General features: G+C 47.8%; 1 protein-coding gene across 3 annotated transcripts in view; it reads right to left on the reverse strand.

Annotated features, from left to right (window-relative positions):
- The window catches only part of RIN3 (Ras and Rab interactor 3), a 173,767-nt gene that overhangs the window by 117,259 nt on the left and 28,943 nt on the right, over positions 1–27,565 (reverse strand). For 2 of the 3 annotated variants that reach the window (XM_032287593.1, XM_032287594.1), the window contains exon 2: positions 12,776–12,980. In XM_032287593.1, the coding sequence (XP_032143484.1) occupies positions 12,776–12,980 (205 nt within the window). Of the gene's footprint in view, positions 1–169; positions 5,263–12,775; positions 12,981–27,565 lie in introns of those variants that run through there. The other variant, XM_032287595.1, reaches the window with a different exon arrangement.

Genomic DNA, 27,565 nt, shown 5'->3' on the forward strand with positions numbered 1-27,565 from the left:
CAACTGCCAGAGCAGGACTAGGGCCAGGCATCCCCATCACATGGTGCAGCATCTCACCCCTCTCGCTGTCGTGCTGTGTTATCTACTCGCTGGGGACGGAGTGTCGACAGGAATGCAAAGCCCCTGAGGTTGGACTCTGCAGCTCCCCAGTTCTGAACCCATCACCCACACTTTCAGCATGGCCACAGGGCTTTCATGTGGCTCTTGCCTTCTGACTGAAAAGCAGGCTGGAGGCTCTGAGTTCACAACGGACAGTAGGGCAGGGAGGGACTCTGAGTTTGGCCTGGCTCCAGGAGTCCTCTGATGCTTCCTGCCCAGGTGACCATGGATGAGGATGACACTGACAGGTACCTGCTATGGGCAGAGCCTGGGTCAGTGGTCTACCTTGGCCAACTGGAATAAGAGGGTCTGTTCTGTTCCCCTCTGGGGAAGTTTAGCTGCTGAGTTAGTCATGGAGACCGTTCTAGATGGTATTCACAGACAGCACCTCAATAACAGCATCACTGTGCCACAGTGACGCCTGAAGAACACTTTAGATTATGAATTATCTCAGCTTAAACCTGGCAGAGTTTAGCCCAAGACAGTATCACGCAGCAGACTATCTTCATGAGCTGTTTATATCCACGTTACCCACCTGCCCACTCCCTGATCAGGTGTCCTTAGGTCAAACTCCAAGGGGATGTTGTCCATGACGGCTGTTGCAGGTGAGTACACGGCAGGGTGGAGAGCTGGAGGACCACCCAGAGCCCTTTCTCCAACACCTTTGGGGGTTTCATAAGAAAAGTCTCAAAGCCCACCTTACTTCCCCCTTTCTGCCCCCTGCAGCCAGCTGTTTAGAGACACAGTGAAACACAAATACTACCTCTGTCCCTCACCAGCTGTGGGCAAGTTACTTTTAGTTCTTGGGGTCTCAATTTCCTCATCTGAACATGAGGACAATAATATCTATCATTCAGGGTCACTGTGAGAATCGCTGATCATATATATAAAATGCCTGGCACAGAGAATGTACTTAATAACTTATAATCCTAATGATTATTTATATTATTATTAGAGATTGCTCTCATTTACTGATCCCGATCACATGCTATGATGTTAAGTGCATAATATCATTAGACAAATAAATGACAACTACTAATAGGATTATTATTATGCTTGCAGCTGGACCAAAGAGATAGGAAAAAGGACTCAAAGAGCCTTCACCTCCATAGTAGATTAAAAAGAGCCACAAAGTCTTTGTTGCTCCCCCTATCGAGAGATGGAGTCTATTTTCACCTCCTGGTGAAAACAGGGTGACCTTGGGAGTGGCACTGACCAAAAAAAAAAAAAAAAATGCAGCAGAAGAGACACTGTGAAGTTCTGAGCTTGGGCTTCAAGAGGCATGCAGCTTCCATGTCACCCTTTGGACTGTGCTGTCACGTAAAGAAGCCTGAGCTAGCCTGCTGGAGTTGTGTGGCCCAGCCAACAGCCAGCACCTACCACAAGACACGAGTGAGGCTATCACAGACCATCCACCTTTAGTCAAGCTGCCAGATGATTGCAGCCACATGACTGACCCCAGAAAAGACCAGCAGAAGAACCACTCAGCTGAACCCAGCCCAAATTGCTGACCCACAGAATCGTGAGCAAATAAAATAGTGACTGTGGTAAACCACTGATGTTGGGTTGGTTTGTTACGTAAAGTAGGTAATGATATAGCTATGGGGTATATGGACATGGGGCCTCCACCTTTGGGTATCCCCTACTCTCTTCCATGAGGTACTGCTGATGAATACACATAGCTCAGTGGGAAAGTTTCAAAGCCAGTGATGTGGTCCAGACCCTCACTCTACAGCCAAAGAAACTAAGACTCAGAGAAGTAAAATGACCTCCTGAGGTCACATCACTTGTTAAAGTCAGAGCCAGAAAAAGAATGCAAACCATGTGACTTCAGGCCATGTTGTGACCACTACAATATGTAACCTCTAGCCCAACCAACCCACTGGTGTTAAATAAGCATGTACTCCGTGCCAGGCACCAGGCTAGGGATTTAGATACCTGCAACAGCTCCTTCCCTGAGGCTCAGAATATCACACCCTCTGTGCAGATGCGAAAATAGTGTGAGGTGCAGGTTGGTAAGGAGACAGGAAAGGGGATAGGTATTCAAGTGGCAGGTCTAGAGTGTTGGGCCTTGGACTGTTTCTTGGACCCTTCCACCCATATGCTCTGGAGCTGAACTTCCCAACTGAACTTCAGTCCTTAGTCAGCCACTTGAAGCTGTGTGAGCTCTCTGGGCAGCTTCTTTTTCTGTGAAATGGGATCATAATCGTTCCTGCCTGTGACAGTTACTGAGTTAGCTCCCCAAGAACCAGTCCTCTCTCCCTTTCCTTGCTAACAGACCCTGATTCTGGCCCTGGTGGCAATGTGTCCTGACTCAGGAGAGGTATTATATTTGGTCAGAGCCGATCATGACCATACTGCTCTCCTTGGCCATTCACCCCTTTTCCTGGCTTTCATCACATCGGGATGGCCAATGAAGCATTTAGAACAACATGTGTTCCCTAACAATAATGCAGAGCCTAGGAGGAGAAAGCCATTTGCCTGTGACCTCCTGCCTTTGAATGGGTGAGGTGTCTGGAGCTGCAGCTGCCATTTTGCAACCATGAGGTGAGAAACTGAGGACCAAAAGCCAACACCTTGAAGATGGAGGAATAGAAGAATAGAGAGGAGCCAGGCGGAGTAGTGTGGGAACCGAAGGCATCAAAGAGCTGCTAAACTAGCCCTGGAGCCCAACCTCGAGACTTCTCACTAGATAAACAATAGCATCCTTATGGCTGAGGCTACCATACCAGGCTTGCTGTTACTTGAAGTTGAAAGCACTCACCACCACCCCCGTGCCTCAAAGGATCATTGAAAAGGCTACCCAGGTGGTATCAAAAGAGTGCCTGCTATATAGCATGAAGTCAGTATGAGGTACTTCCGTCAGAGGCGGCCCGTCCTGACTTCCTTACAGCTCCAGAGCAACTTCCTTATAGCTCAAGAGCAACTTCCTTATAGCTCAAGAGCAGCTGCATCTTGAAAAGCGGCTGGGGCAGCTGAGACCTGCTGGCCTGCATTCCCAGGAGGTTAGGCATTCTCAGTCACAGGATGAGACAGGTCAGTACAAGATACAGGTCACAAAGACCCCGCTGATAAAACAGGGTGTGGTAAAGAAGCCGGCCCAAACCCACCCATGGCAATGCAAGTGACTTCTGGTCATCCTCACTGCTCATTATGTGATAATTATAATGTGGTAGCATACTAAAAGATACTGCCACCAGCGCCATGACAGTTTACAAATGCCATGGCACATCCAGAAGTTACCCTATATAGTCTCAAAAGTGGGGGACCCTTAGTTCTAGAAATTGCCTACCTTTTCCCCAGAAAACTCATGAATAAGCCACCCCTTGTTTAGTATATGATCAAGAAATAACTGTAAGTATATTCACTGGAGCAACCCACCCCGCTGCTCTGCCTATGGAGTAGCTGTTCTTTATCCACTGACTTTTCCTAATACACTTGCCTTCACTTTACTCTGTGGACTTGCCCCTGATTCTCGCCTGAGGTCCAAGAACCCTTTCTTAGGGTCTGGCTTGGGACCTCTTTCTGATAACACTTCCTTCCTCAGACCCCCTCTACCTGCCTCCTGGCCCTGAGGATGACTGTCTCAAAGCCCCTAGCATTCCTGATGTCAGTGTTCATAGATGTCTCCATGAATCAGAAGGGCAACAGGGCAGGACATGGGGCACCCTGAGACAAGGAAAGGCATCCTGATGAGCAGCTTGACTTCAGGGCTCGGCCTCGATGAGAGGATGAGCCAGGTGGAGAGCAGTGAGGAAACACGGGCAGGCAAGTGCCGGGGCTGGGGCTACCTTTGTCCACTTCCAGGACACTCATGGCGGGGGCTGTGTGGGGTTCCTACAATGGAGCAGTTCACACTGATGCTCACGGTAGGACCCTCCATCTGCCACTGCTCCTGAAAGCCTTCTCTGATTAGCCACCAACAAAGCTTCCTAGGCCCAGTGTCCTTACTCTACCTCTCTCCTCCCTGGGAACAAGCCTGGTCTGTGCCTTGCTGAGTCAGCTGTGTGTGTGTGTGTGTGTGTGTGTGTGCTTCCTCCATTTTTCTTCCCTCACTGTACTGCATTAGTTACTCTCAGCAGAAATATAATATCCTCTTCCATCAGTTGTACAAACCGCTGGGCTCATGCCATTATGAGAGTCCAATTTTCTTTGAAGACTTAGTATTCCCCCATGGAACTCCCCCTGTCAAAACAACAGTGGGCAGTGGTAAGAGCACTGGGCTGTGGGTCAGACACTTGTGTCCTTCCTAGTTCTGACACTGGTTTGCTCTGTGTCCCTGGGCAAGCCACTTCCCCTTTCTGAGCTGACTGTTTCCAGTCTATAGTGAGGGAGGTAGGCAGAGCAGTTCCAGGACTCCTCGCTTCCAGAAGATACTCCTCTAGCATCAGTGCCCTGGGGGTCTTTCCCAGCCCCCAAGAGGCTTGCAAGAGGGTGAGTTTCATGGTAAATTGACGCAATCCAGGAAATGGTCTCACCAGTCTTCAGACCCTCTTCCTGTCTACCTTCAGCCAGCGTGAGTTTTGGAAAGACCAACTTATTTCACTAACAGCTGGGACAGAATATGCTTAGGGAGAGAATTATGCAGCCACCGCACTCCCCTCTTCCTCTCCAAATAAATACATAAAAATCCAAAGCTAAGTGCACCATTAAGTGGTTTTGTTTTTACCATTCATTTTTGGCCTGGACAATTCAGAGCTATCTGCTTTTCCACTTTAGTTATTTTAGGATTATTTTCCAGTTGCTTGGGGAAAATTTCCAATCATGCCCATTAGGGCAGAAACAGAAGTAGCTGACTCTTCTGAGAGGCTACATCCACAGGGGTTGTGCCTGCAGAGGTTGGCAGCCAGTGGCTGGGGCCCATCCTAGACAAAGGTCCTCATATCCTCAGTCCTGACTCTGACACACCTAGGGGTGTGTGTGTGTGTGCATGCGCATATACAAAGCTATAAGAAAGTCAAGCCACAAATCCTCAGAACCACTGAGTACTGGAAATGGAATTAAGGGACATATTGCCCAATACCTTTATTTTACATATGGGGAAACTGAGGCCCATCTTTTAGCATAGAACAGAGCAATTCACAACTCTGGTTGCACAGCAGAATTATCCAGGAAGCTTTTAAAACATGCTGATGAGGCCAGGTGTGGTGGCTCATGCCTGTAATCCCAGCACTTTGGGAGGCTGAAGTGGGCAGATCACGAGGTCAGGAGATCGAGACCATCCTGGCCAACATGGTGAAACCCTGTCTCTACTAAAAATACAAAAATTAGTCAGGCATGGTGGCACATGCCTGTAATCCCAGCTACTTGAGAGGCTGAGGCAGTAAAATCACTTGAGCCAGGGAGGCAGAGGTTGCAGTGAAATGAGATTGCACCACTGCACTCTAGCCTGGCAACAGAGCAAGACTCTGTTTCAAAAAAAAAAAAAAAAAAATCATGCGGATGGCTGAGGCTCACTCCAAAACAAAGAGCGAAGCATTTCTGGGGGTGAGGCCAAGACACTACCTTTTTTAAAGCTTTTGGAGACAGTCAGTTTTGGGTTTAAGTCAACTTCCATAATTTGGTAGTGGTATGACTCGGGAAGTTTTCTTATCATCACAGAGCTGATTCTCCTCAGTTATGGAATAGAGATCATACCCTTGCTTTGCAGGGTTGCTGGAAAAATGAGAGATGGTGCTTAGCCAAAGTAATCCTGCAATAACTGATGATTATGCCTTTTACACTGGTCTCACAAGAGAATGGCTTCACTGAAAGTTTCTTTTCTGAGACGGAGTTTTGCTCTTGTTGCCCAGGCTGGAGTGCAGTAGTGCAACCTCAGCTCACTGCAAACTCCGCCTCCTGGATTCAAGCAATTCTCTCGCCTCAGCCTCCCAAGTAGCTGGGATTATAGGCAACTGCCACTGCACCCAGGTAATTTTTTGTATTTTTAGCAAAGATGGGGTTTTGCCATGTTGGCCAGGCTGGTCTTGAACTCCTGACCTCAGGTGATCTACCCACTTCAGCCTCCCAAAGTGCTGGGATTACAGGCATAAGCCACTGTGCCTGGCCCACTGAGGGTTTTTACGAAACTAATACTGAATGGAATTGGTACTCCTTGGGCTCACACTTAGGGAGGGTGCCTTGAACCACCTAGGTGGCTGGTCCATATCACAGCTCAGTTTATTGCAACTTTTGAGCCAACCTTTCACCTCCCTCACCACCAAAAGCAACCTTAAAAGAGGTTTCTTTCATTAAAAACCACCTTGGCCTAGAAGCAACTGACACTTCAGTAGCAACAAACACCCATGGTGCCCAGATCTTGGTTTCTAATATCATTCTCTATAGGAGGAACCAGGGCTTCTTGGAGAAATGGCTGATTTTAAGACTGGGGCAGGAAATATATAAGATGAGCGTGGAATACCTTGTATTGCCAGGAAATGACGAAGTGTTCCAAAAAACAAACACCCACATGCACAATGATGACGGTGTGTCAAAGGCATACAGGCACCAACTGAAAGACTCCCAGTGCCCAAAGTTGGAACAATTTGAGCAACAAAATATTTAAAGTAGTATTGGATTATAGTCCAAAGTATAAAAGTACTCTGTTCGACACTGATATAAGTAAATGGCTTAATACATAGATGGAAGAGAAAAGGCAAACTTCTTGTGAAGACAAATTCCAAGTAATTTATTAGATACCAAATCGAGGAGGTGGAGTTTAATTTCCCATTCCTTAAAGGTGGGCTGAGCACACTGACTGCCTTCCAAAAAGGACAGTCTAGAGAGGGAGTGGGTAAAGAGTCATCTTGAGGTGTAGAAACCTACAAACACAATCTAAGCAGATGATCAAGGTCAACATCACCAATGGTAAGTCATTCTGATAGTCTGTTGCCTTGATATGATGTGATCAGAATATTTTACCACTGTGGTCTTCCTCCCCAAACCCCTAACCCCAGTCTCACCATCAGACAGGTCCTGGTGGAGGAACGTTCTGTAAAAGACCTGACCACTGTTCCTCAAAACTGCCAAGGTCATCAAAAACAAAGAAAGTCTGAGCAAATGTCACAGCTAAGAGAAGCCTAAGGAGATATGGTAACTAAATGTAACGTGGGATGGGATCCCAGAGCAGAGAAAAGGCATTAGGTAAAAGCTGGCCATGCAGGTGGCTCATGCCTGGAACCCCAGAGGTATGGGAGGATTGCCTGAACCCAGGAGTTCAAGACCAGCCTGGGCAACACAGGGAGACCTCATCTCTACAAAAAGTAAAAAAAAATAAATGAGCCGGGCATGGTAGTGTGTGCCTGTAATCCCAGCTACTCAGGAAGCTGAGGAAGGAGGATCACTTGAGCCTGGGAGGTGGGCTGCAGTGAGCCGTGATCATGCCACTGCACTCCAGCTTGGCTGACAGAGCAAGGCCTATCTCAAAAACAAAACAAAAAACAGGAAATCTGAATAAAGTATGGACTTTGGTTAATGGCAATGTATCAAGATCAGTTTCTTAATGATGGCGAAGGTACTACCCTAATGCTAGATGTTAACAATGAGGAAACTGGTGTGGAGTATAGGGGCACTCCCTGCGCCATCTTTGCAACTTTGCTGTAAATCTAAAACTATTCTAAAACAAAAGTTTGGTTGCCTTGCTCCTGGACGCACACAAATCAAAAAATGGGCTAGCATGTTCCCAAAGCCTTATCAGAGAAGCAGGCTGCAGGCAGGGGAGGTGGGTAGCGGGGAAGGGGTGGGATGTGATCAAGGTCATGCAGATATTCACAACAAAGGGCCTGGATCTCCAGCCTCCTGAGCACCACCGCCAGATACAATGAAGCACAGTCTCTCATTGCTGCCAGCAGGGCTAGACCCAGGCGGTTTCTGAGGGCCTTTTGAGTTCTCACAGCCTGGAGACCACCTATGGTGTCTGTATCTTTAGAAACAATGACATCATTACATGGATGCCAGTTCTGTGGGAGCGCTATTGTGCAGCAAAGGGCCTTGCCAGCTGAAGATCACAGATGATAGACTCTGCTCCTACCAGCTGTGTGCCCTCAGGCAAGTGAGCTGACTTCTCTGTGCCTCTGTTGCCTCATTTGAAAATGGGAACACTAACGCCTACCTGATAGAAATCGCTGGGGATCAAGTAAGATCATGCATATGGCAACTCTGGGTAAAAGCTGGCAATCTTCATCCCAGCACGTGCACTCAGGGCTTTCCTTAGGCTCGAAAATATAGAGGTGCACAGGAAGAAGTAGGGTATAAAGGCAGAGGGCAGGGAGGGCAACGGAGGGCACGGCTCCTCTACTCGTTCTCAGGGCGGACCCAGCTGCTACTGCCTCAGAACTGAGTGGCGAGTGGGTGGCAGTGGGGAATGGCTGACTCTTTTAGTGCACTCACCTACGGTCTCAACATCCTCCACACTCAGCGTCTGGATGGTAGAAGAGTTCTCTGGGCCTCGGCTGACTGGTGCCTCCCCTGCCAGGGCTGAAGGCATGTCCAGGTTTCTTGCACCACTGAGGCTGGGATTAAGGCCTAAGGCCTTGCTTTAACTTGTGCTCACCTAGAAAATGAACTAAGCTCCATGGCCTTTGCCTCTTGCCACAGGCCCTGAGCAACCTGGCCTGGCTCTGTCAGTTTGGAAGTAGCAGATTCATTTGTTCCAGTGAACAAACAGAGCCAGGCTCACTCTGTGCTCCCAGACCTGAATTGGTCAATGGCGTCCCAGGTAGACGAATGCAAGGTGGTCCTGCTCGCCAGGGTCCCAGTGGGCTCTAATCCCACCACTCTCTTTCAACACCAAGGGCCCCAGCCAGGCTCATGTCCACCTCTGGGCCTTGGCCTGTGCTGTTCCATCATCCACTACTTCCCAGCAGACTCTGTCAGCTCCCCCATCCCATCCTGCCCATCCATCCTGCATGGCCCAGCTTGGTGTCTACCTCCTCCAGGAAGTCAGCTCAGATCACCCCACCTGGATGTGCTTTCTTCCTGTTCCAGGTAACTCACTGCCCTGCCTTACACAGAGCACTTAGCTATCCCCTCCTGGTGCCTTTAGGTTCATATTTGTGCATGGAGCCCCCACCAGACCCTCAGAGAGGACAGTAAGATTGCATCTTACACATCTTTATAAACCTGGCTGATATCCAACCCCATCCAGCACTGGTCGACCTCAGAAAATTACTTTTGTGTCTCTCCTGCTACTCACTTCTGGAGGGATGGGCTTGAGCCTCCCTCGCCAGGCCTGGGTTCAAATCTCAGCCCTGTAGCTCACTAGCTGTGTGACCTTTGGGAAAGTTATCCCACTCTAGTGCTAGGTGCAGCTGGTGACCCACCCATCCCCATGGGGCCTTATCTTTTTAGCGGACTCCAGCCCTGCTTCCATTGGCCAGCTCTGCATCTCTTCGCCTGAGGATTTCTGGCAAGAGTCAGATCTTAGAGTCAAGGAAGAGAGAAGGGGCTGGGTGCAGTGGCTCATGCCTGTAATCCCAGCAGTTTGGGAGGCCAAGGTGGGCAGATCACCTGAGGTCAGGAGTTCAAGACCAGCCTTGTCAACATGGTGAAACCCTGTCTCTACTAAAAACACAAAAATTAGTCAGGTGTGGTGGTGCATACTTGTAGTCCCAGCTACTCAGGAGGATACGATAGGAGAATTGCTGGAACCCAGGAGGTGAAGGTTGCAGTGAGCTGAGATTGTGTCACTGTACTCCAGCCTGGGCAACAGAGCAAGACTCTGACAAGAAAGAAAGAAAGAAAAGAAGAAAAGACAAAAAAAAGAAGAGAAAAGGGGCTGGAAAATGCATCCTCACACCCTACAGCCTTTGACCCATGACTGTCAGGAGTTGGTGAATAATACACAGTTCCCTCTACCCTTGGTTGGGATAACCCCAAGATGTGTGTTCCACACTGGCTCCCAGAATTCTCCAGCAGGATTCAGCTCGTTTTCCCCAGGGGTAGCTCGCATGACAATGTAGCTTTACAGTCCCTTCCCCTGGCTTGGTTCCCCTACTGGTGCTTCCTGGGGTTACTTCCCGAATAAGCCACTTGCGCTCAAATTGTTATCTCAGGGATTTGATTCTGGGGAAACCCAAACTAAAGCATTTCTCTTAGCCTCAGTTTTATTATCTGTGAAATGGGTATGATGGCAGAATTGACCTCACAGGATGACTACAAAATGATTATCTCCAAAGCACAGAGCCTGGAATAACTCAGCATTCTCCAAACAGAACCACTACAGTTCTTTATAATTGTGCTTATTTTCAATTTTTTTTTTTTTTTTTTTTTTTTGACAGAGTCTCATTCTATCAATTGGGCTGAAGTGCAGTGGCGTGATCTGGATTCACTGCAACCTCTGCCTCCCCATTTCAAGTGATTCTCCTACCTCAGTCTCCTGAGTAGCTGGGATTACAGGTGTGTGCCACCATGCCTGGCTAATTTTTGTATATTTTGTAGCGATGGCATCGTGCCATGTTGCCCAGGTTGGTCTTGAACTCCTGGGCTCAAGTGATCCTCTAAGTGTGGCCTCCCAAAGTGCTGAGATTACAGGCATGAGCCACCGCGCCCAGGCTAACTTTCTGAAGAGAGGACTGAATCTTTTGACATAGCAATCATGACGATGTCCCACCCAGCTTGCTCTGGAGAGCCAGCACCTTCTCCTGGGACCATCCCCCACTATCTGGCCAATCCCCATCTGGACATGCCCCTCTTGATGACCAAAAAAATCTGGAACATGGCCATCCCTCAGCATCAGAAACTTGCCCCTTGGGCTGGTCTTGAGCTGCCTTCTCCCAGCAAGAGTAGTAAGTAAGTTCATTCCTGAGAACCCACCAGGGAAGTTGCGGACCGGAGGGGGTGCCGGCTGAACACTCATTGGCAGGAGACCCTGGTTTAATTTTCTACCCAGGCCTTTCCAGGCCAGCAGTCCTCCTGGTCTTGGCGGGACACTGCTGTGCTTTCAGGCCACCATAGTCCCCACTCCCTGTGACAGGGGCCTGTGTAGCAAAAGGAGGTTGGCACTTTGCAGAGGCCCCATAAGTTCTACTAATTCCAATTTTCAGGTACAACTGGAGACTTGATGCATTTTACCTTGTCCAAGGTGAACGAGTGCACTTGCCATCTGAGCCCTGTACTTATACATCTGGACTCTTCCCGGGAGGCAGACAAGCCCTGCAACCACAGCAGGGGAGAGACCATCAAAAGTGCATGGTGGCTGGGGGACACGAGTCCAGCTGAGCCAAATAAATCTCTGTGCTCAACAGAGCCCAGGGCGCACAGACTGCCTGGGTCCAGATGGAGTCCCACTTTGCCATTTATTCACTATGTCCCCTGGGGGACGGCACTCAATTGCTTTGTATCACGGTTACCTCATATGTAAAATGGGCAGAGTGGCAATGCCTACCTCCTAGGGCTGCTATGAGGTTACATGGGCAGATTCACATGAAGAAGCTACAAGACTTCCTGGAGCAAAGCAAGTACTCAGTGAATGCTTGCCACAATAGAGGCATGAGTCTATATGGAAAATGTGTGGACAGACGCACCGCATGCAGCATGACTTGGGAGGCAGATTGGGTGACTTTGGAGGCAGATTGGTGGTTACAGGGCTGCAGGAGGGGAGGAGGAGGAGGGACTGCTTAAGGAGTGTGGGGCTTTGTTTTGAGCGATGAGACGCCTTGGAGCTAGATAGAGGTGGTGGTTGTACCACATTGTGACTGTACTATATGCCACTGAACTGTGTACTTTTATATTGTGTGATTTTATATTGTGTGAATTTCATCTCAATTAAAAAAAGAAAAAACTTCTGGGGATTGAGTTTGGTTAGAGTAGGTGGAAAAGATCTTTACTTTTTACACTTCTGTCCAGCTTGGCTTTTTGTTAAATCATGAACACATATGTGTATCACTTTGGTAATTAAACAAATTCAAGTTGTTTTTAAAAGGAAGCAGTGTATAGGAGAAAATGTGTGTGGGCGGTGAAAGGAACATGTGATGAGCTCTGACTCATATTTCATCATCTATCACCTGCTTAGCTGTTGTCTGTCTGTTCATACGTCCATCCATCTGTCTGTCCATCTGTCCGTCCGTCCGTTCGTCCGTCCATCCATCCATCCATCCATCCATCCATCCATCCACCCACCCATCATCTATCTTTCCATGCAATAGGAACAAGAGCCTTGGAGGCGGTGTGAATGCCTCTATTTCAAAGCAACAAAAGTCAGGCTTAGAAAATTTAAGCCACATGTCCACTCACAGAGCATGACCTCTAAATCATCTTTTGACTCCATCACGCAGCTCTTATTTGCATATGTGAAACAGGGAGCACAAAGCCATTTTTACCCTGGCTCTGATTGACACTCTCTAGACGCTGGATGCCTGGCCGAGCTCTCGAAGTCACAGCAGGCCAGCATGGTCTTCCTGACCGCATCAGTCCTGCCTCTCAGGTGCCCAAATGCCCAGAGAGCCTGTAAGCCACCCAATCCCTCCTCTCCAGCCATGAACACCTGCTCCCCAGAGCAGAACGCAGGCCTCCCAGCAGCCTCCCATACCTGCATTCTGGAAAAATATAGTGGCCAAAAAACTGACACATGTAGGAGAGGGAAACACACAGGTAGCTGTCTGCATGGTAGCGGCTTCCACGTGGGAGTCAGGGCAGGTGTGGAGCACGCCTGAGTCCCTCACGGTGTGTGTGCTACCAAGTGGGAGGTGCCCCCACTCACCCCGGCCGCCTCCCGGTGCAGGATCCTGGCCACCTCTGCCTGGCCCAGACTCAGCTGCAGCCACACGGGGCATGTTTTGATGAGCTTCTCCAGGATGCTGATGCCCTGGCGGTGAGGAAGGCAGTTCTTCAGGGTGGCCGGCAGACAAAGCCCCATGCCATCTTCCTCTTCCTCTTCCTCTCCTTTGCCAACAACTGGAATGGGACTGAAAAACAGAATCAAATGATCAGCCATCCTGCAGCCAGCCCAGAGAGGGTCAACCACACCCAGGGATTCCATTCAGCCATGCTTACTTATTCGGCATTAGGTAGTCAGTGCCCCTTTGGGTAATTAAAAAAAAATCAACAAACCATGGTCTACATCTTAGAGTGCTTATAGGAAGACAGGCGAGACACAGCGACAGTATAAGTAGAAATATAACAGAAGCACAGTGCAAAAGCAGCAGGTAATTGCATCCCAGGGTGGGTTCAGGAAAATGGGTGGCATTTGAGCAGAGCCTTGAAGGAGATTTTTGAAAACTTTTAAAGAGTGAGATGCACACATCTTGAGTCTACAGCTAGCCATGTTTTTACATATGTCTACACCTGAGTAACTACCACCTAGGTCAAGACAGAAAGATCTGCACTGCCATAGCCACTAGCCAGAAATGGTTATTGAGCTCTTAAAAGTGGCTTGTCTGAATTGATATGTGCTGTAAGCACAAAATATGCATAGGATTTCATTCTAAAGACTCCTGGGTTCAAGCGAGTCTCCTGCTTCAGCCTCCCGAGTAGTTGGGATTACAGGTGTGCACCACCACACTCGGCTAATTTTTATAATTTTTTAGTAGAGATGGGGTTTCACCATGTTGGCCAGAATGATCTTGACCTCCTGACCTCAAGTGACCCATCTTCCTCGGCCTCCCAAAGTGCTGGGATTATAGGCATGAGCCATCGCGCCTGGCAAGATAATGTTTTAAGTGTGTCAGGTTAAATAAAACATTATTGGTTACTTTGCCTGTTTTAATATGGCGGCTACAACATTTAAAATGACATATGTGGCTTGCATTAGATTTCCACTCGATGGTGCTAGTATAGGACAGTTCTAAAAAGTTCCTTCTTACCCTTTCCCAGACAACAGTGTCTGAGCCCCAGGATGAGTCAACACAGCACGGTGGGGGGAGAAGGATCACACACCCAGGAAACAGCAACATCAAGCTGAGGAGTTCTCTGGGAAATGGCACTGCCTACTGCTCATAGTTCTGTCTGGTTTAAGAGATCCCAGACCCTCCCCAAGACCCTCACGTTTGCCTTTCCTGTCCCAACACACACAGGCTGGTTTTGATTCCCAAAAAGGAGGAACAACATCTCAGAGCCTCACATCCTGAGTCATGTGGGCTGTAAGGTCTTCCTGCCTCCTACTAAGGCATCAGGTTTCTTATGGTATCTGCAGGGGTGAAAACCTGCATCAGACAGAGGAGGGTACTCAGCTGTGGGTGGTGCCTTCCATCTTGCCCTGTGTCTCTGTGATGTTGCCCAGGGATGCCAGGGATCAAGGCTGGTGTTGGTTCCAGAAGCATCCAGGGCATGTGCTATAAGGAGCCTCTCGGGGCAGGTGGACAAGGCCTGGGTAAGCCCTGTAAAAAGGCACAGGAAAGTGGGACCGCCCGAGGGCAGGGATGAGGGATACCAGGGGTCCCAGGGTGGTGGAGGGATTGGGCAGCACTGGATTAAACAGGCCCAGCAGTGTTGTGTGTTTTAAGCAGTGGGTTTCTGAGAGAACTGACTGGGACTGCCTGTCATGAAGAGGGGGGTGTGAAGGTCAGTGTTAAGTTGTCTGCACCCTGGGATAAAGTTCCCTCCCACATCCTCTGGGGAGCCCTGACTCTCACGAATGTTATGTGTGCTCCCGGCTGCCTATGGATTTCCCCTCCTGGTCCACAGCCTGCAGTCTACATAGTAGAAGGAGCCAGGTCACCAGGAAAACATGACTGTCCTGGGAAATGGCAGGAACCCTGGGGCTGGTGGGACCAGGGTAGGATGGCTCTGTGGAAGTCCATGGCTGTGGAACTGGGGCTGAACAGTCTCATTTGGAGCTCAAGGCCAGGGTGGCCTGGCTGATACGGATGTAACCACTTTCCAGGCCCTGAGTGTGGTCCCAGCATCTCGTCTGGGAAAAGTTAAAATGATGGAGGTCTGAATTTCCCAGAAAAGAAAACACTTGGGCTGCAGTTCCTCCAACCCCACTTGGAGACACAAAGATATCTTCTGGCACCAAAAGATATTATAATCATCCTTAAACATTCCTGCTTGGCCCCCAGCCTCCCCCAGGCCAATTAGGACTTTTAATAACAAGGAGTGAGGGCAATCGACTTCCATTTCTTCTCTGCCACGAATATCGCTTAGCACTTGGCCAAGTCCTTTCCCTCTCAAGGTCTATTTCCTCATCTGTACAATGGAGACTGGGAGAAGGAAGATTCCCCCATTTGCTGGGTGGCCCTAGGTGTTCCCTGGGCTCATCCCCATTTTTTTTCACCTGCAGAACCAAAGCTGCCATCAAACACAGAGGTTCTGGGAATAATGAGGGAGTGGGCCTCTCACTCAGTTGGGCTGTACTGTTTCTGAGGACCTGCCAATGTCAGATGCTGTTCCAGGCACAGGTTAGAGCAGTGAACAAGGGTGAAAAACAAATAAACCTTTCATGGTATTTACATTCTAGGGGAGGAGATGGGCAATAAACAAGGCAAATGTGTGACTAGAGGATGTCAGATGGTAATACCACCACAGAGGAAGAGGAAAGGGTCCAGGGATGGGGATAGTTCCAAACCGCACAGCCAGGGAAGACGCCTGAAAAAGGTGACTGTGGACGAAACACCTGGATGCAGGTATCTGGGGAAGAGATTTCCAGGCAGAAGGAAAAGCAGACTCCCAAGCCTCCAGCTCCTGCTCCCGGAACAAGTGCAAGGGGAGATAGAAGGGTGAGAGTGGGTGGAGGTGAGGGCAGAGGGGCTGGGGGAGGGCCCCATGAGCATCTGGAGCCACAGGGAGAGGTGGCCCTAAATCCACATGTACAAGCATTCCCCAGGGCTGGAAGGAGAGGCTGGGCTGCCAGCTAGCTACACGCCTAGACCAACGCTCGGGCTTCCTTCGCAAGAATAAATGGGCCCATGAAGATCTGGTGGGACCTGGGTGGTCTCAGGGCCCAGGACAGGCTGCAAGAATTCACACAGATAAACCTGGTTCCCAGCCCGGCAGTCCCACCTGCACCTTGAGGCCCGAGGCTGCTGCCCTCAGGGTGACCGAGTGAAAACTGCCCCAGGCTGCAGCATCACCAGGCCTGTACATCTCACTGTCTTGTGATCACAGCCCTTCCTGCTCTAAAACTTTCAATGGATTCCACTGGCTAAAGAATTCAGTCAGTCCCCTAATGTTGAAGGCATTCCCTTTCTGGGCCTCTGCCCCTCAACCCCAGACACCCCCTACAAAGGGCTGCTCTCCATCACCCAACAGAACCCGCACTTCTCCACCTGGAGCCAGTGCCCATGCTGTTCTGTCTACTTGCACCTCCTCCTTCAGGGTCTATTTCTTCTCCCAAGATTATTTCCACCTGGTAGGCAAACATATTAGCCCAGATACAGAAAGCCATGATCATAAAAGAAAAAAGAGATTAAGTTAGACCACATCACAATTTACGACTTCTGCCCGTCAGGCTGGGGGAAAAGAATTACAAAACATACATTCAACAGAGAGCAAGCAAGTCAATGTTCAAAGTGGGCAAGGGATTTGGACAGACACTTCAAATCAACAGAGAGCAAGCAAGTCAATGTTCAAAGTGGGCAAGAGATTTGAACAGATACTTCAAAGACATACAATATTCAACAGAGAGCAAGCAAGTCAATGTTCAAAGTGGGCAAGAGATTTGGACAGATACTTCAAAGAAGACATACAATATTCAACAGAGAGCAAGCAAATCAATGTTCAAAGTGGGCAAGAGATTTGGACAGATACTTCACAGAAGACATACAATATTCAACAGAGAGCAAGCAAGTCAATGTTCAAAGTGGGCAAGAGATTTGGACAGATACTTCAAATCAACAGAGAGCAAGCAAGTCAATGTTCAAAGTGGGCAAGAGATTTGGACAGATACTTCAAATCAACAGAGAGCAAGCAAATCGATGTTCAAAGTGGGCAAGAGATTTGGACAGATACTTCGAATCAACAGAGAGCAAGCAAATCGATGTTCAAAGTGGGCAAGAGATTTGGACAGATACTTCAAAGAAGACATACAAACGGACAACCAGCAGGTGAAAAGGCGCTTAAAGTCATTAGTCATTAGATGAAATGCAAATTAAAACCACAATGCGATACCACGGTACAACCACTAGAATGGCTAAAATTAAAATGACTGACAACCTCACATAGTGGTGAGGATGGGAAGTGATCGGAATGCCAGTGCACTTTTGGGGAGTACCACATTGGTACAACCACTTTAGACAAAGATATGACACTTTTTAATAAACCTAAACATATACCTAGCCTATGCCCCAGTAATTCCGCTCCTACGTGTATACCCAAGATAAATGAAAGTATAGTACGTCCAGAAAGACTCGCACACAAATGATCACAGCAGCGCTCCTCTTAATAGCTCAGTACCCCCTGGTTCCAGGGTCCATCAGTGGTAGAACAGATAAACAAATGGTGGCATGTCCACACAACAGGCCAGTAGTCAGCAATAAAAAGGAATTACCCATACGCACGACCACATGAATGAATTTCAGAAGCATTATGCTGAGTCAAAGAAGCCAAATGCAAAGAAGTCCACATGGCACGAATCCACTTATATGAAGTTCAAACAGTACACTTAGATGTGTGCATTTACTTCTGTCACATGCAAATTTTACACCAAAACAATAAAAGATAATCATAACTGAATACTGAACTCTGGTTAACTCTAGTTACTCATGCTGACCTTCAGGGGTGGTCTGCAACTTTTTATGAAATACATTAAAAAGTAAGGTGCATTCATGGATGAGTAAAGATAGGTAACAAAACAAATAGAGAAAAACACTGAGGGTTACTGGTGGGTGTGTAGGTGTTTACTGCAAAGTTCTTTCAAGTCTTCTGCATGTTTTATATTTTTAATGGTGAACTGTTGGGAAAACAGTTCTTCCCATCCTTACAGCCCCTTCAGAAGAGGCCTGCCTGCTGTACCTTGGGTTCGAATGCAGGCCTTGGGTTCGAATGCAGGCTGTGTGACCTCTGGCCAGTTATTAATACTTTACCTCTCCGGGCTTCAGTTTAACTACCGTAAAAACATAATTCGCTGGGCGCAGTGGCTCATGCCTGTTATCCAAACATTTTGGGATTAAGGCTAAGGCAGAAAGGGTATTTGAGCCCAGGAACTTGAGGTCAGCCCTGGGAAATACAGTGAGGCCTCATTTCTACAAAACTTTTTTAAAAATTAGCCAGGCATGGTAGTGTGAGCAGGTAGTCCCAGCTCCTCAGGAGGCTAAGGTAGGAAGATTGCTGGAGCCTGGAGGTGGAAGCTGCAGTGAGCTGAGATTGCCTCACTGCATTCCAGCCTGGGCAACAGAATAAGACCCTGTCTCCAAAAAACAAATAACTAAATAAATAAACAAAAATAAAAATAAGTAAAAACATCATAGCTGTCTTTATTTGAGAGGGTTACTAGGAAAATTTCGTGAGTTGTCAACTACTTAGCACGGTGCCTGACACAGCATTCAGTAAATGGTACAGTTTTTCCACCCTTCCAGCCCCCTAGTTATAAACGCTCCTCTTCCTCTTTCTACTACAGTTCTCACTTTAAAGCCTTGATTTTAGGACTCAGCACATTTGACTGACGTGACTGCGGCCCACATCTGTGTGTTGCTTGTCTTGTGCCCAACATCTGGCCCCAGGGTAACCCACAATTTCAAGTGCCTGGGAACCACGTGGCGTGGCTTGGCATGGACACAGAAACAAACCACTGGGAGGATCCCTTTCCCACCCTGTGAAAAGACACTAAGGCCCAGGATCGTCCTAGGCACCTCAGAGCACTGAGTGCTGAAGGGCAGCCTGGGGGCTCAGACTCCAACACCAGAGAGGACACAGGCCCCTAAGCCTTTGCTTTCCACCCACCGCCCAACCCTTTCGATGCTCTCCCTTCCCTCTGGGTGGTCCATGTGGCTGGAACAAGGGCCCTCCCAGAGACCTGCTCATAGGCAGATGCAAGGATCTCAGGGTGGAGAAGAATCTGAAAGGAAGAGGTCAAAGGCTTCAGCCCCTTGGCTTCGAGCAATGTCTAGAAGTTAGAGAAGGAACAGCTGGAGTTAGGGAAGTCTGGACCTTGAACTGTGTCCCTGGAGTAACAGGGCCCTTAAGGAACAAAGTGACATGGCATCGTCTCTGTCCAGGCCAAAGAAGGGTGACAGAGCCAGGCAGCTGCCATAGGTCACTCGAGTTCCTGGGTGTCCACTTCCGATTGCAAAATGTCTGTGCCAAGGATGGCACTTGGGGCAGGAGGGCAAAGACGGAAGTGCCCAGAGCAGGTAACACGCAGGCTTTGTTTTAGAGCTGTGATGACTCTCATCAACTGGCCTGGCCACAGCAGCTCCAGCGGCAAGGAACTGTCGCTAAGCCCACCCGGCATCCAATCAGCCATCTGTTGGCAGAGCCGGTCTTTCTGACACCCACACCCTCCCTCTCCCCAGCTGAACTCCAACTCCGCCAAGGACCCTGCAAAGGCAGAGCCGGGACCTTGGATAATGAAAGGCGCTTGCTGTTAGAGCCTTGGAAGCTTTGGAGCAGCTCCACCAGACACAGAAATTGCTCCACAACGGGTTGTTCTCCCACTCATAGGGAATAGAGCAATGAGCTCAGAGCAGCAGGGCGATAGGTTTCTGGTCCTACGGCTGCCACCGGACAGCCACCCAGACCGTCCTGCCCGACGCAGTGCCAGCAGACACCCCAGAAAACCCAGCCCCTCATCTGCAGGACTCAGCCTCCCAGCTTCTACAAGGATTTTCTCATCAGCTCCCTAAAGGAGGGTGGGAATTGGCCTGGAGTGTGCTCAGCTCCTGGGCATGGTGCCTGTGTCTGCATTTAGGCCTATTCAGCCTTGGGGGTAGAAGGGGGAAGCTTGGCCTCAGGGTGGAGAGCTAGCCTAAGGGGCTGACCAAGTGTGGGGACAGAGCAGTGAGGATGGCAGCTTGGGGTGTGGGGCCATAGCTGGATGCTGCCTGTCAGGAGTGGGGGGAAGTCTCCCAGCTCCACAGGGTGCCAGCTTATGTCAGCCCTAGGGAAGCAGCTCAGAGAGCTCCAGCTCAGCCTCAATTCTTGTATAGACTTGGCCAGAAGACACCAGGGGTGGGGGAGAGTGTGTGACGAACGGGGAGGACTGGAAAAGGCCATCCCTACCCCACCTACCATCCCGACCCAAGGCAGAGTGACCTCCCAGCTTCAACCAGGCAAAGGGGGTCTATAGGAATGGAGAGGCCTGGTCACTGGCTTTAGAGGGCTCTCGGGCCAGTAGAAGCCAGGATGGCCTGGTCCCACAGGACAAAGCATCATGAGTACACAGAGCAAGTGCAGGGGACCCGGGGATGCCAGCCAGGACAGCAACCTGCCTGTGTCATGAATTCCTAGTCCACACCGCACGGTGCCCACTGTGGGCCCCCAGAGCCAGTTAATTCAGTCATCCTCACACCCGCCTGATTCAACCTTGGAGGTTGATTTGTGTCTCCCCAGAAGGTATGTCCAAATCCTAACCCCAGTTCTTGTACCTGTGACCCTATTTGGAAAAAAGGATTTTGCAGATATAATTTAGGGCTACTGAGATGAGATCAACCTAAGTTTAAGGCGGGTCCTAAATCCAACGAGAAGTATCCCTATAAGAAGGAAAGGCGCAGAGAGACACAGATGAGGTCCGTGTGAAGGTAGGGGCAGAGACTGGAGTTATGATGCCACAAGCCAAGGAGTGCCAGAGGTGGACGGCAACCAGCAGGAGCTGGGAGAGAGGCATGGGCAGATTCTCCCTTAGACCCTCCAGATGCAACCTGCCCAGCCGACACCTTGGTTTTGGATTTCTGAAAACTTGCTACTGCAGCCCTAGGAACCAAATATACCTATGCAACACCTAGTGGTGCCATGTAAAGATGAAGACACAGAGGCACAGAGAGGTTAAATAATTCCCCCAAGGTCACACAGCCAATACGTGGCAGAACTGGGATTCAAACCCTGGCAATCTGGCTCTAGAGTCTATGCTTCTAACCACTCTACTCTTCCAGCTCTTGAAAGTTTAAAAAAAAATATTTCATGTTTACATATCCTTGCAATACCTGGTAAAGAAAGGGTGTTCAATAATGTTCATTATTCCACTTGGGAATACATACAAACACACAGAGTGACATAGAAATAATTTCCAGAAGCCTATGTAACATAGCGAGTTATTTTAGAGAAATGAAGGTGGTTTGTTTTAAATTTTTATAATAATTATGCATCACTAACATGATTGAAAATCATCTGAAATAGGCCAGGCACGGTGGCTCACGCCTGTAATCCCAGTACTTTGGAAGGCTGAGGCAGGCAGATCACCTGAGGTCGGGAGTTTGAAACCAGCCTGGCCAATATGGTGAAACCCCGTCTCTACTAAAAATACAAAAATTGGCTGGGCGTGGCAGCACATGCCTGTAATCCCAGCTACTTGGAAGGATGAGGCAGGAGAATCCCTTGAACCAGGGAGGCAGAGGCTGCAGTCAGCTGAGATCTCACCACTACACTCTACCCTGGGCGACAGAGTGAGACTCTCAAAAAAGAAAAAAAATAAATAAAGCATCTTAAATAGGCCTGGCATAGTGACGCATGCCTATAATCCCAGCACTTTGGGAGGCTGAGGTGGGAGGACTACTACAGTTGAGGAGTTTGAAACCAGCCCTGGCAAAATGGTGAGACACTATCTCTACAAAAAATTTAATTAATCAGCTGGGCACCTACGTGCGTACCTGTGGTCCCAGCTACTCAGAAGGCTGAGGCAGGAGGTCGAGGTTGCAGTAAGCTGTGTTTGCACTAATGCACTCCAGCCCGGGTGACAGAGCAGGACCCTGTCTCAACAGTAATAATAATAAAATGAATAAAAATCATCTTAAATGAACAGGTTTTTTCTTCTTTCGAGGAGGAGTCTTGCTCTGTCACCAGGCTGGAGTGCAGTGGTGCCATCTCGGCTCAGTGCAACCTCCACCTCCCAGGTTCAAGTGATTCTTCTGCCTCAGCCTCCTGAGTAGCTGGGACCACAGGCGCATGCCACCATGCCCAGCTAATTTTTGTATTTTTAGCAGAGACAGGGTTTCACCATGTTGGCCAGGATGGTCTTGGTCTCTTGACCTTGTAATCTGCCCTCCTCAGCCTCCCAAAGTGCTGGCATGACAGGCTTGAATCACCTCGCCTGGCCAACAGCTTTCTTATCTGTACAATGGAGCTGGTAATACCTGGCCATAGTAACACCTCTAATAGGTCACACTTTTCTGGATGTAGCAACCACACATAGGGTCATGCCCTCTCTCCCAGGGACACCCATTGCTTTGGGGACCCTGCCAACCTAGTCCACCGGACACATCTACCTCATTCCCCAAAACAGGCCCTGCTCACCCCAACTGCTCCTCAGGAGGGATGGTCTGAGGCTGGGGAGGAGCAAAGCTCCCCCGAGAATAAAAACAGTTGTGCCAACTATGATGAGGATCTGTCAACATTTAAAAGAGAAGAAACGCCGGAGGCCAGATTCCAGCAGCCCCACTCCCTGGACACTCGTGTTTACAGCCGCTGCTGCTGCATTTACAACAAAGAGAAAGTGGAGAAAGCCAATGGCCACCACAAGAGCATGGATAAATGAAGCGTGACTCAGTCCATCCCCGATAATCACATAGCTGTTAAAAGGCAGGAAACTCAATAAATCAGCGGAGTGGCTACAGTAAACATTAATCTATTGTATATTGCAAAACAACAAGAATTTAAATGTTCCCAGCATAAAGAAAAGATAAACATTTAAGGTGATGGATACTTCAATTCTCCTGATTTGATTGTAATATATTATATTACATGTCAGAAGATCACATGTACCCCAAAAATATGTACACCTATTATTTATCAATAAAAGAAATGGCCAGGGGCTGGGCGCAGTGGCTCACGCCTGTAATCCCAGCACTTCGGGAGGCCAAGATGGGTGGATCACTTGAGGTCAGGAGTTTGAGACCAGCCTGAGCAATCTGGTGAAACTTGTCTCTACTAAAAATACAAAACTTAGCCGGGTGTAGTGGTGGGTGCCTGTAGTCCAAGCTACTCGGGAGGCTGAGGCAGAAGAATTGCTTGAACCTGGGAAGTGGAGGTTGCAGTGAGCCAAGATTGTGCCACTGCACTCCAGCCTGGGCAACAGGGTGTGACTATGTCTCAAAAAACAAAACAAAACAAAACAAAGAAAAGAAAGAAAAAGAAAGAAAGAGAAAGAGAGAAAGAAAAGGGCTGGAATCAACGCTACACAGATGGTTAAATCTCAAAATTCTGTTTATTGCATGAATGTTAATTTCCTGATTTTGGTCCTTGTCTTTGAGAAATATCCACTTAAGTATGTGGGGTAAAGAGATAAAATGTCTGCAACTTACTCTCAAATCATTTAGAAAAGAATTAGAAACCAGGCTTGGTGGTGCAGGCCTGCTGTCCCAGCTACTTGGGAGGCTGAGGTGGGAGGACCACCTGAGCCCGGGGAGATCAAGGCTGCAGCGAGCAGTGATTGCGCCACTGCACTCCTGCCTGGGTGACAGAGCGAAACCCCATCTCAAAAAAAAAAAAAAAAGAAAAGGAAAAAGAAAAAAGAAAAAAATTAGAGAGGGAGAAAAAAAGAGTATGCATAAGGAAATATGACAAAATGTTAACAATTAGTGAATCTGGTGAAAGCAGCATACAAACAGAATTCGCCGTATTATTCCTGTAACTTTTCTGGAAGTCTGAAATCATGTCAAAACAAAAAGTTAAAAGAAAAAGTTTTAAAAGCAATCAAACAAAAACAAACCAAAAAATCAACCTTAATGTTGAGTGAAATAAGCAAATTACAGAAGGAATGAAAACATTTATATAAAGTATATAAAAACACGCACCACAGTTCTATATCCTGTTTGTGGATACACGCACACACCAAATTCAGGAAGATGGCTGTCCTTGGGCTGAGGAAAAAGATAGGATCAGGGAGGGGTACAAAGGAGGTTCCAACTAGTTCTGCAGCGATTTATTTATCAAATCAAACCAAAAGATCTGAAACAAACATGGCAAAGTGATAGGAATTAACAAAGCTGAATTATGGGTGCTTAGGGCATTGCAAAGTTTTTCTCTAGACTTCTCTACACTGAGATATTTAATTCAAAAACAAAAAAAAGCTCACATGCAGACACACATACCTACCCTGGGGTCCCAGAGCATGCCCCAAGTCCAGGAAACGTGGAGTGGAGCAGAGTCCAAGGCACCTAGGCCTATTCCTTCTGCCAGTGCCACGGCCCCATGACCATCAGCTGCTTTTTTCTTGGCATTTTAAAGTTAGTTCGGAAGCCTGAGAGCCCCATGTTGGCAGGTCATCAAGATGAGTCTAGCCCCAGGAATAGATTCAATTGGGCATCCAAAGAATCAGCCCCAGGGGACTTTCTGGGACCCCCCCTTTGACAGCTGTCACAAAGCCACCAGAGCCGAAGCCAGAGAAAGTCACTGGGGCCAAAGAACAGGTGATGCCAGAGGACACCTTACCCTGAATTTCCCGGCTCCAGGAGAGATGTAAGAAGGAAGAACACAATGTGGGCTTCGGGCAATTAGGGCTGGGAGAACTCCTCACTCCTCATTCCATGGTGTAATAAACAGATACAGGCTTCAGGCTGGGCAGGGCCTGTGATCCTCGTGAGCTCCTCACCTCTTTGAGCCTCAGTGTCCTCTTGCGTAAAGCAGCGAGACTCTGCCACCCACCTCAAGCATGAGAACTGAATGGGACAGTGTAACTAAAGAACCCAGCCCACAGCTGACTCTTAGCAAGTGGTAATTACCAAATGAGACGGGGTGGAGGGGGAGGGGAGGTGGTTCAGAAACAGTTTATGGAGGATGCTAGGGCTGATTTAGACATGGAACAGAGCAGGGAAGGAATTCCCATTGGGCTGGGAGGTGGATCTGGGAATATTTGGAGGCAGGTGAGCACACAGAGATACCTGTTGGAGTATAAATCAGAGGTGTTCCAATAAAACACCTGTCTAGGACAATGAATAAGTAAATAAAAAGCAAAAGCCTTCCAGCCTGGCCGAGTGAAACCCCGTCTCTACTAAAAATTTAAAAATTAGACAGGCGTGGTGGCGGGCGCCTGTAATCCCAGCTACTTGAGAGGCTGAGGCAGGAAAATCACTTGAACCCAGGAGGTTGCAGTGAGCCAAGATTTAAAAAAAAAAAAAAAAAAAAAGCAAAAGCCATGACGTGTAGCAATTGCCAGTTTCCAGGGCGTAAACACTCCCACCATTGCTGAGGTCAAGCTCTTCAAAGGTTTACACCTAGCTAGCAAGATTTCTAGATAGTTAACAACAGGCTTTTGAGAGCCTACTCCTAACACTTCGGTTCCCACTCTACCATCCCTAGCAAGCTGCAGCTGGATCTGTTTGAAGACCTTTAATCACATGAGCGAGCTACCTCACCGGGCAACCCATTCTGAGAGGTAATTCTCAAATTCTATTTGACATTTCATCTGTTCCCCTGAAATGTTTACTCTTATTGTTTTTTCTACATTTTACTGGGCCATGAGGACAACTCCCCTGCCCCCCATAAAGCCTCTAAACTATGAGAAGATGGCTTATGCATCTACCACCCTAGAGGGAAGGTTTGTCAGCTGTGGTTCACATTAAGTTGGGTGTCTCCAAGAATTTCCAGATAGAGTGCTAACCAATTCAGTGGTTTTTAACATAGTCACAGAGTTGTGCAACCACCACCACAATCAATTTTAGTACATATTCATCACCCCACAAAGAAATCCCTTACTTATGAGCAGTCACTCCTCCTCACCCCTGCCCCCTTCCCTCTAGCCTGAGGCAACCACTAATCTTTGTCTTTGTAGACTTGCTTATTCTGGACATTTCCTATAAATGGAGTCATACACTATGCAGCCTTTCGTGTCTGGCTTTCACCTGGCATCACGTTTTCAAGGTTCATCCACATACTAGCAGCTGGTGGAATTTATCGGTACTTCTACATCAATGTTTCATTTCTTTTTATTGCCAAGTAACATTCCACTTTATGGAAATACCACATTTGACTTATCCGTTCTTCAGCTGACTAACATGTGAGTAGTTTCCAATTTGGGAACATCACAACTAATGCTGCTAATATTCATGTGCAAATTTTTGTATGGGACATATGTTTTCAGTGCCCTTGGGTATATATCTGGGTGTGGAATTGCTGGATTATACGGTAGTTCTGTGTTTAGTATTTTGAGGAGCTACCAGACTGTCTTCCAATGTGGTGACGCCATTTTACATTCCCACCAATAGCATATGAGGGTTCTAATTTCTCCATCACTTTTCCAACACTTGTTACTGTCTTTTTTATTACGGCCAACCTATGCGTCTCATTGTGTTTTGATTTGCAATTCTATGGTGGCTACTGATGTTAAGCATCTGTTCATTTTTAGCTGGTTTTTTGTTTTTGTTGTTTTTGTTTTTTTGAGATGGGGTCTCGCTCTGTCACCTAGGCTGAAGTGCAGTGGTGTGATCATGGCTCACTGCAACCTTGACCTCTAGGCTCAAGTGATCCTCCCACCTACACCGACCTCAGCCTCCCAAGTAGCTGGGACCACAGGTGTGTCACCACACCTGGCTAATTTTTTATTTTTTGTATAGACAGGGTCTATGTTGCCCAGGCTGGTCTCAAACTCCTAGACTCAAGCAATCCTCCTGCCTCAGCTTTCCAAAGTATTGGGATTACAGGCATGAGCTACCATGCCTGGCCCATTATTGGCCATTTGTATATCTTCTCTGGAGAAATGTTTATTCAGATCCTTTACCTGTTTTTGAATTGGGTCTTCTATTACTGAGTTGTAAATTTTTAATATATTCTGGATATAAGTCCCTTATCAGAGATATGATTTGCAAATATTTCCTCCCATTCTATGGATTGGATTTCTACTTTCTTGAGAGTGTCCTTTGAAACACAAAGGTTTTAACCTACAAAGTCCAATTTGTCTAGTTTTTCTTTTGTTGTTTGTGGTTTTGGTGATACCTAAGAAACCATGACCTAGTCTCAGATCATGAAAATTTATCCCTGTTTTCTTCTAAAAGGTCTATCATTTCAACTCTTAGATTTAGATCTTTGTCCCATTTTGAGTTAGCTTTTATATATGGCGTGAGGTAGGGTCTGACTTTATTATTTTGCATGTGGATATCCCACCTTGTTCCAGCATCATTTGTTGAAAGATGATTCTTTCTCCATTGAATTGTTTTGGCAGCCTTGTCAAAAATCTAATGACCATAAAATATGGAGTGGTTCTGTGCCTCCTTATCATACTGCTTTTATCCTTTTGAGTATAATGAGTATCCTTCTTTCTTTGTAATTCTGAAATGTGGAGTCCCCAAATAGAAACAATACTCAGGTGTGCACTGAGCAGCACAGAAAGGAGTGTGACCATCACCTCACTCAATCTAGATACTCTACTTGTATTAACATGACCTAACATCAGTTTTTCTGTAGCTCCACAATGCTTTTGGGAAATTAATTTGAATTTGGAGGGTGGAATCCCATTGTGGAGATGAGTGGA

This window comes from Sapajus apella, unplaced genomic scaffold (assembly GCF_009761245.1).
Source record: "Sapajus apella isolate SASKATOON/1434 unplaced genomic scaffold, GSC_monkey_1.0 scaffold20, whole genome shotgun sequence".
Lineage (NCBI taxonomy): Eukaryota > Metazoa > Chordata > Mammalia > Primates > Cebidae > Sapajus > Sapajus apella.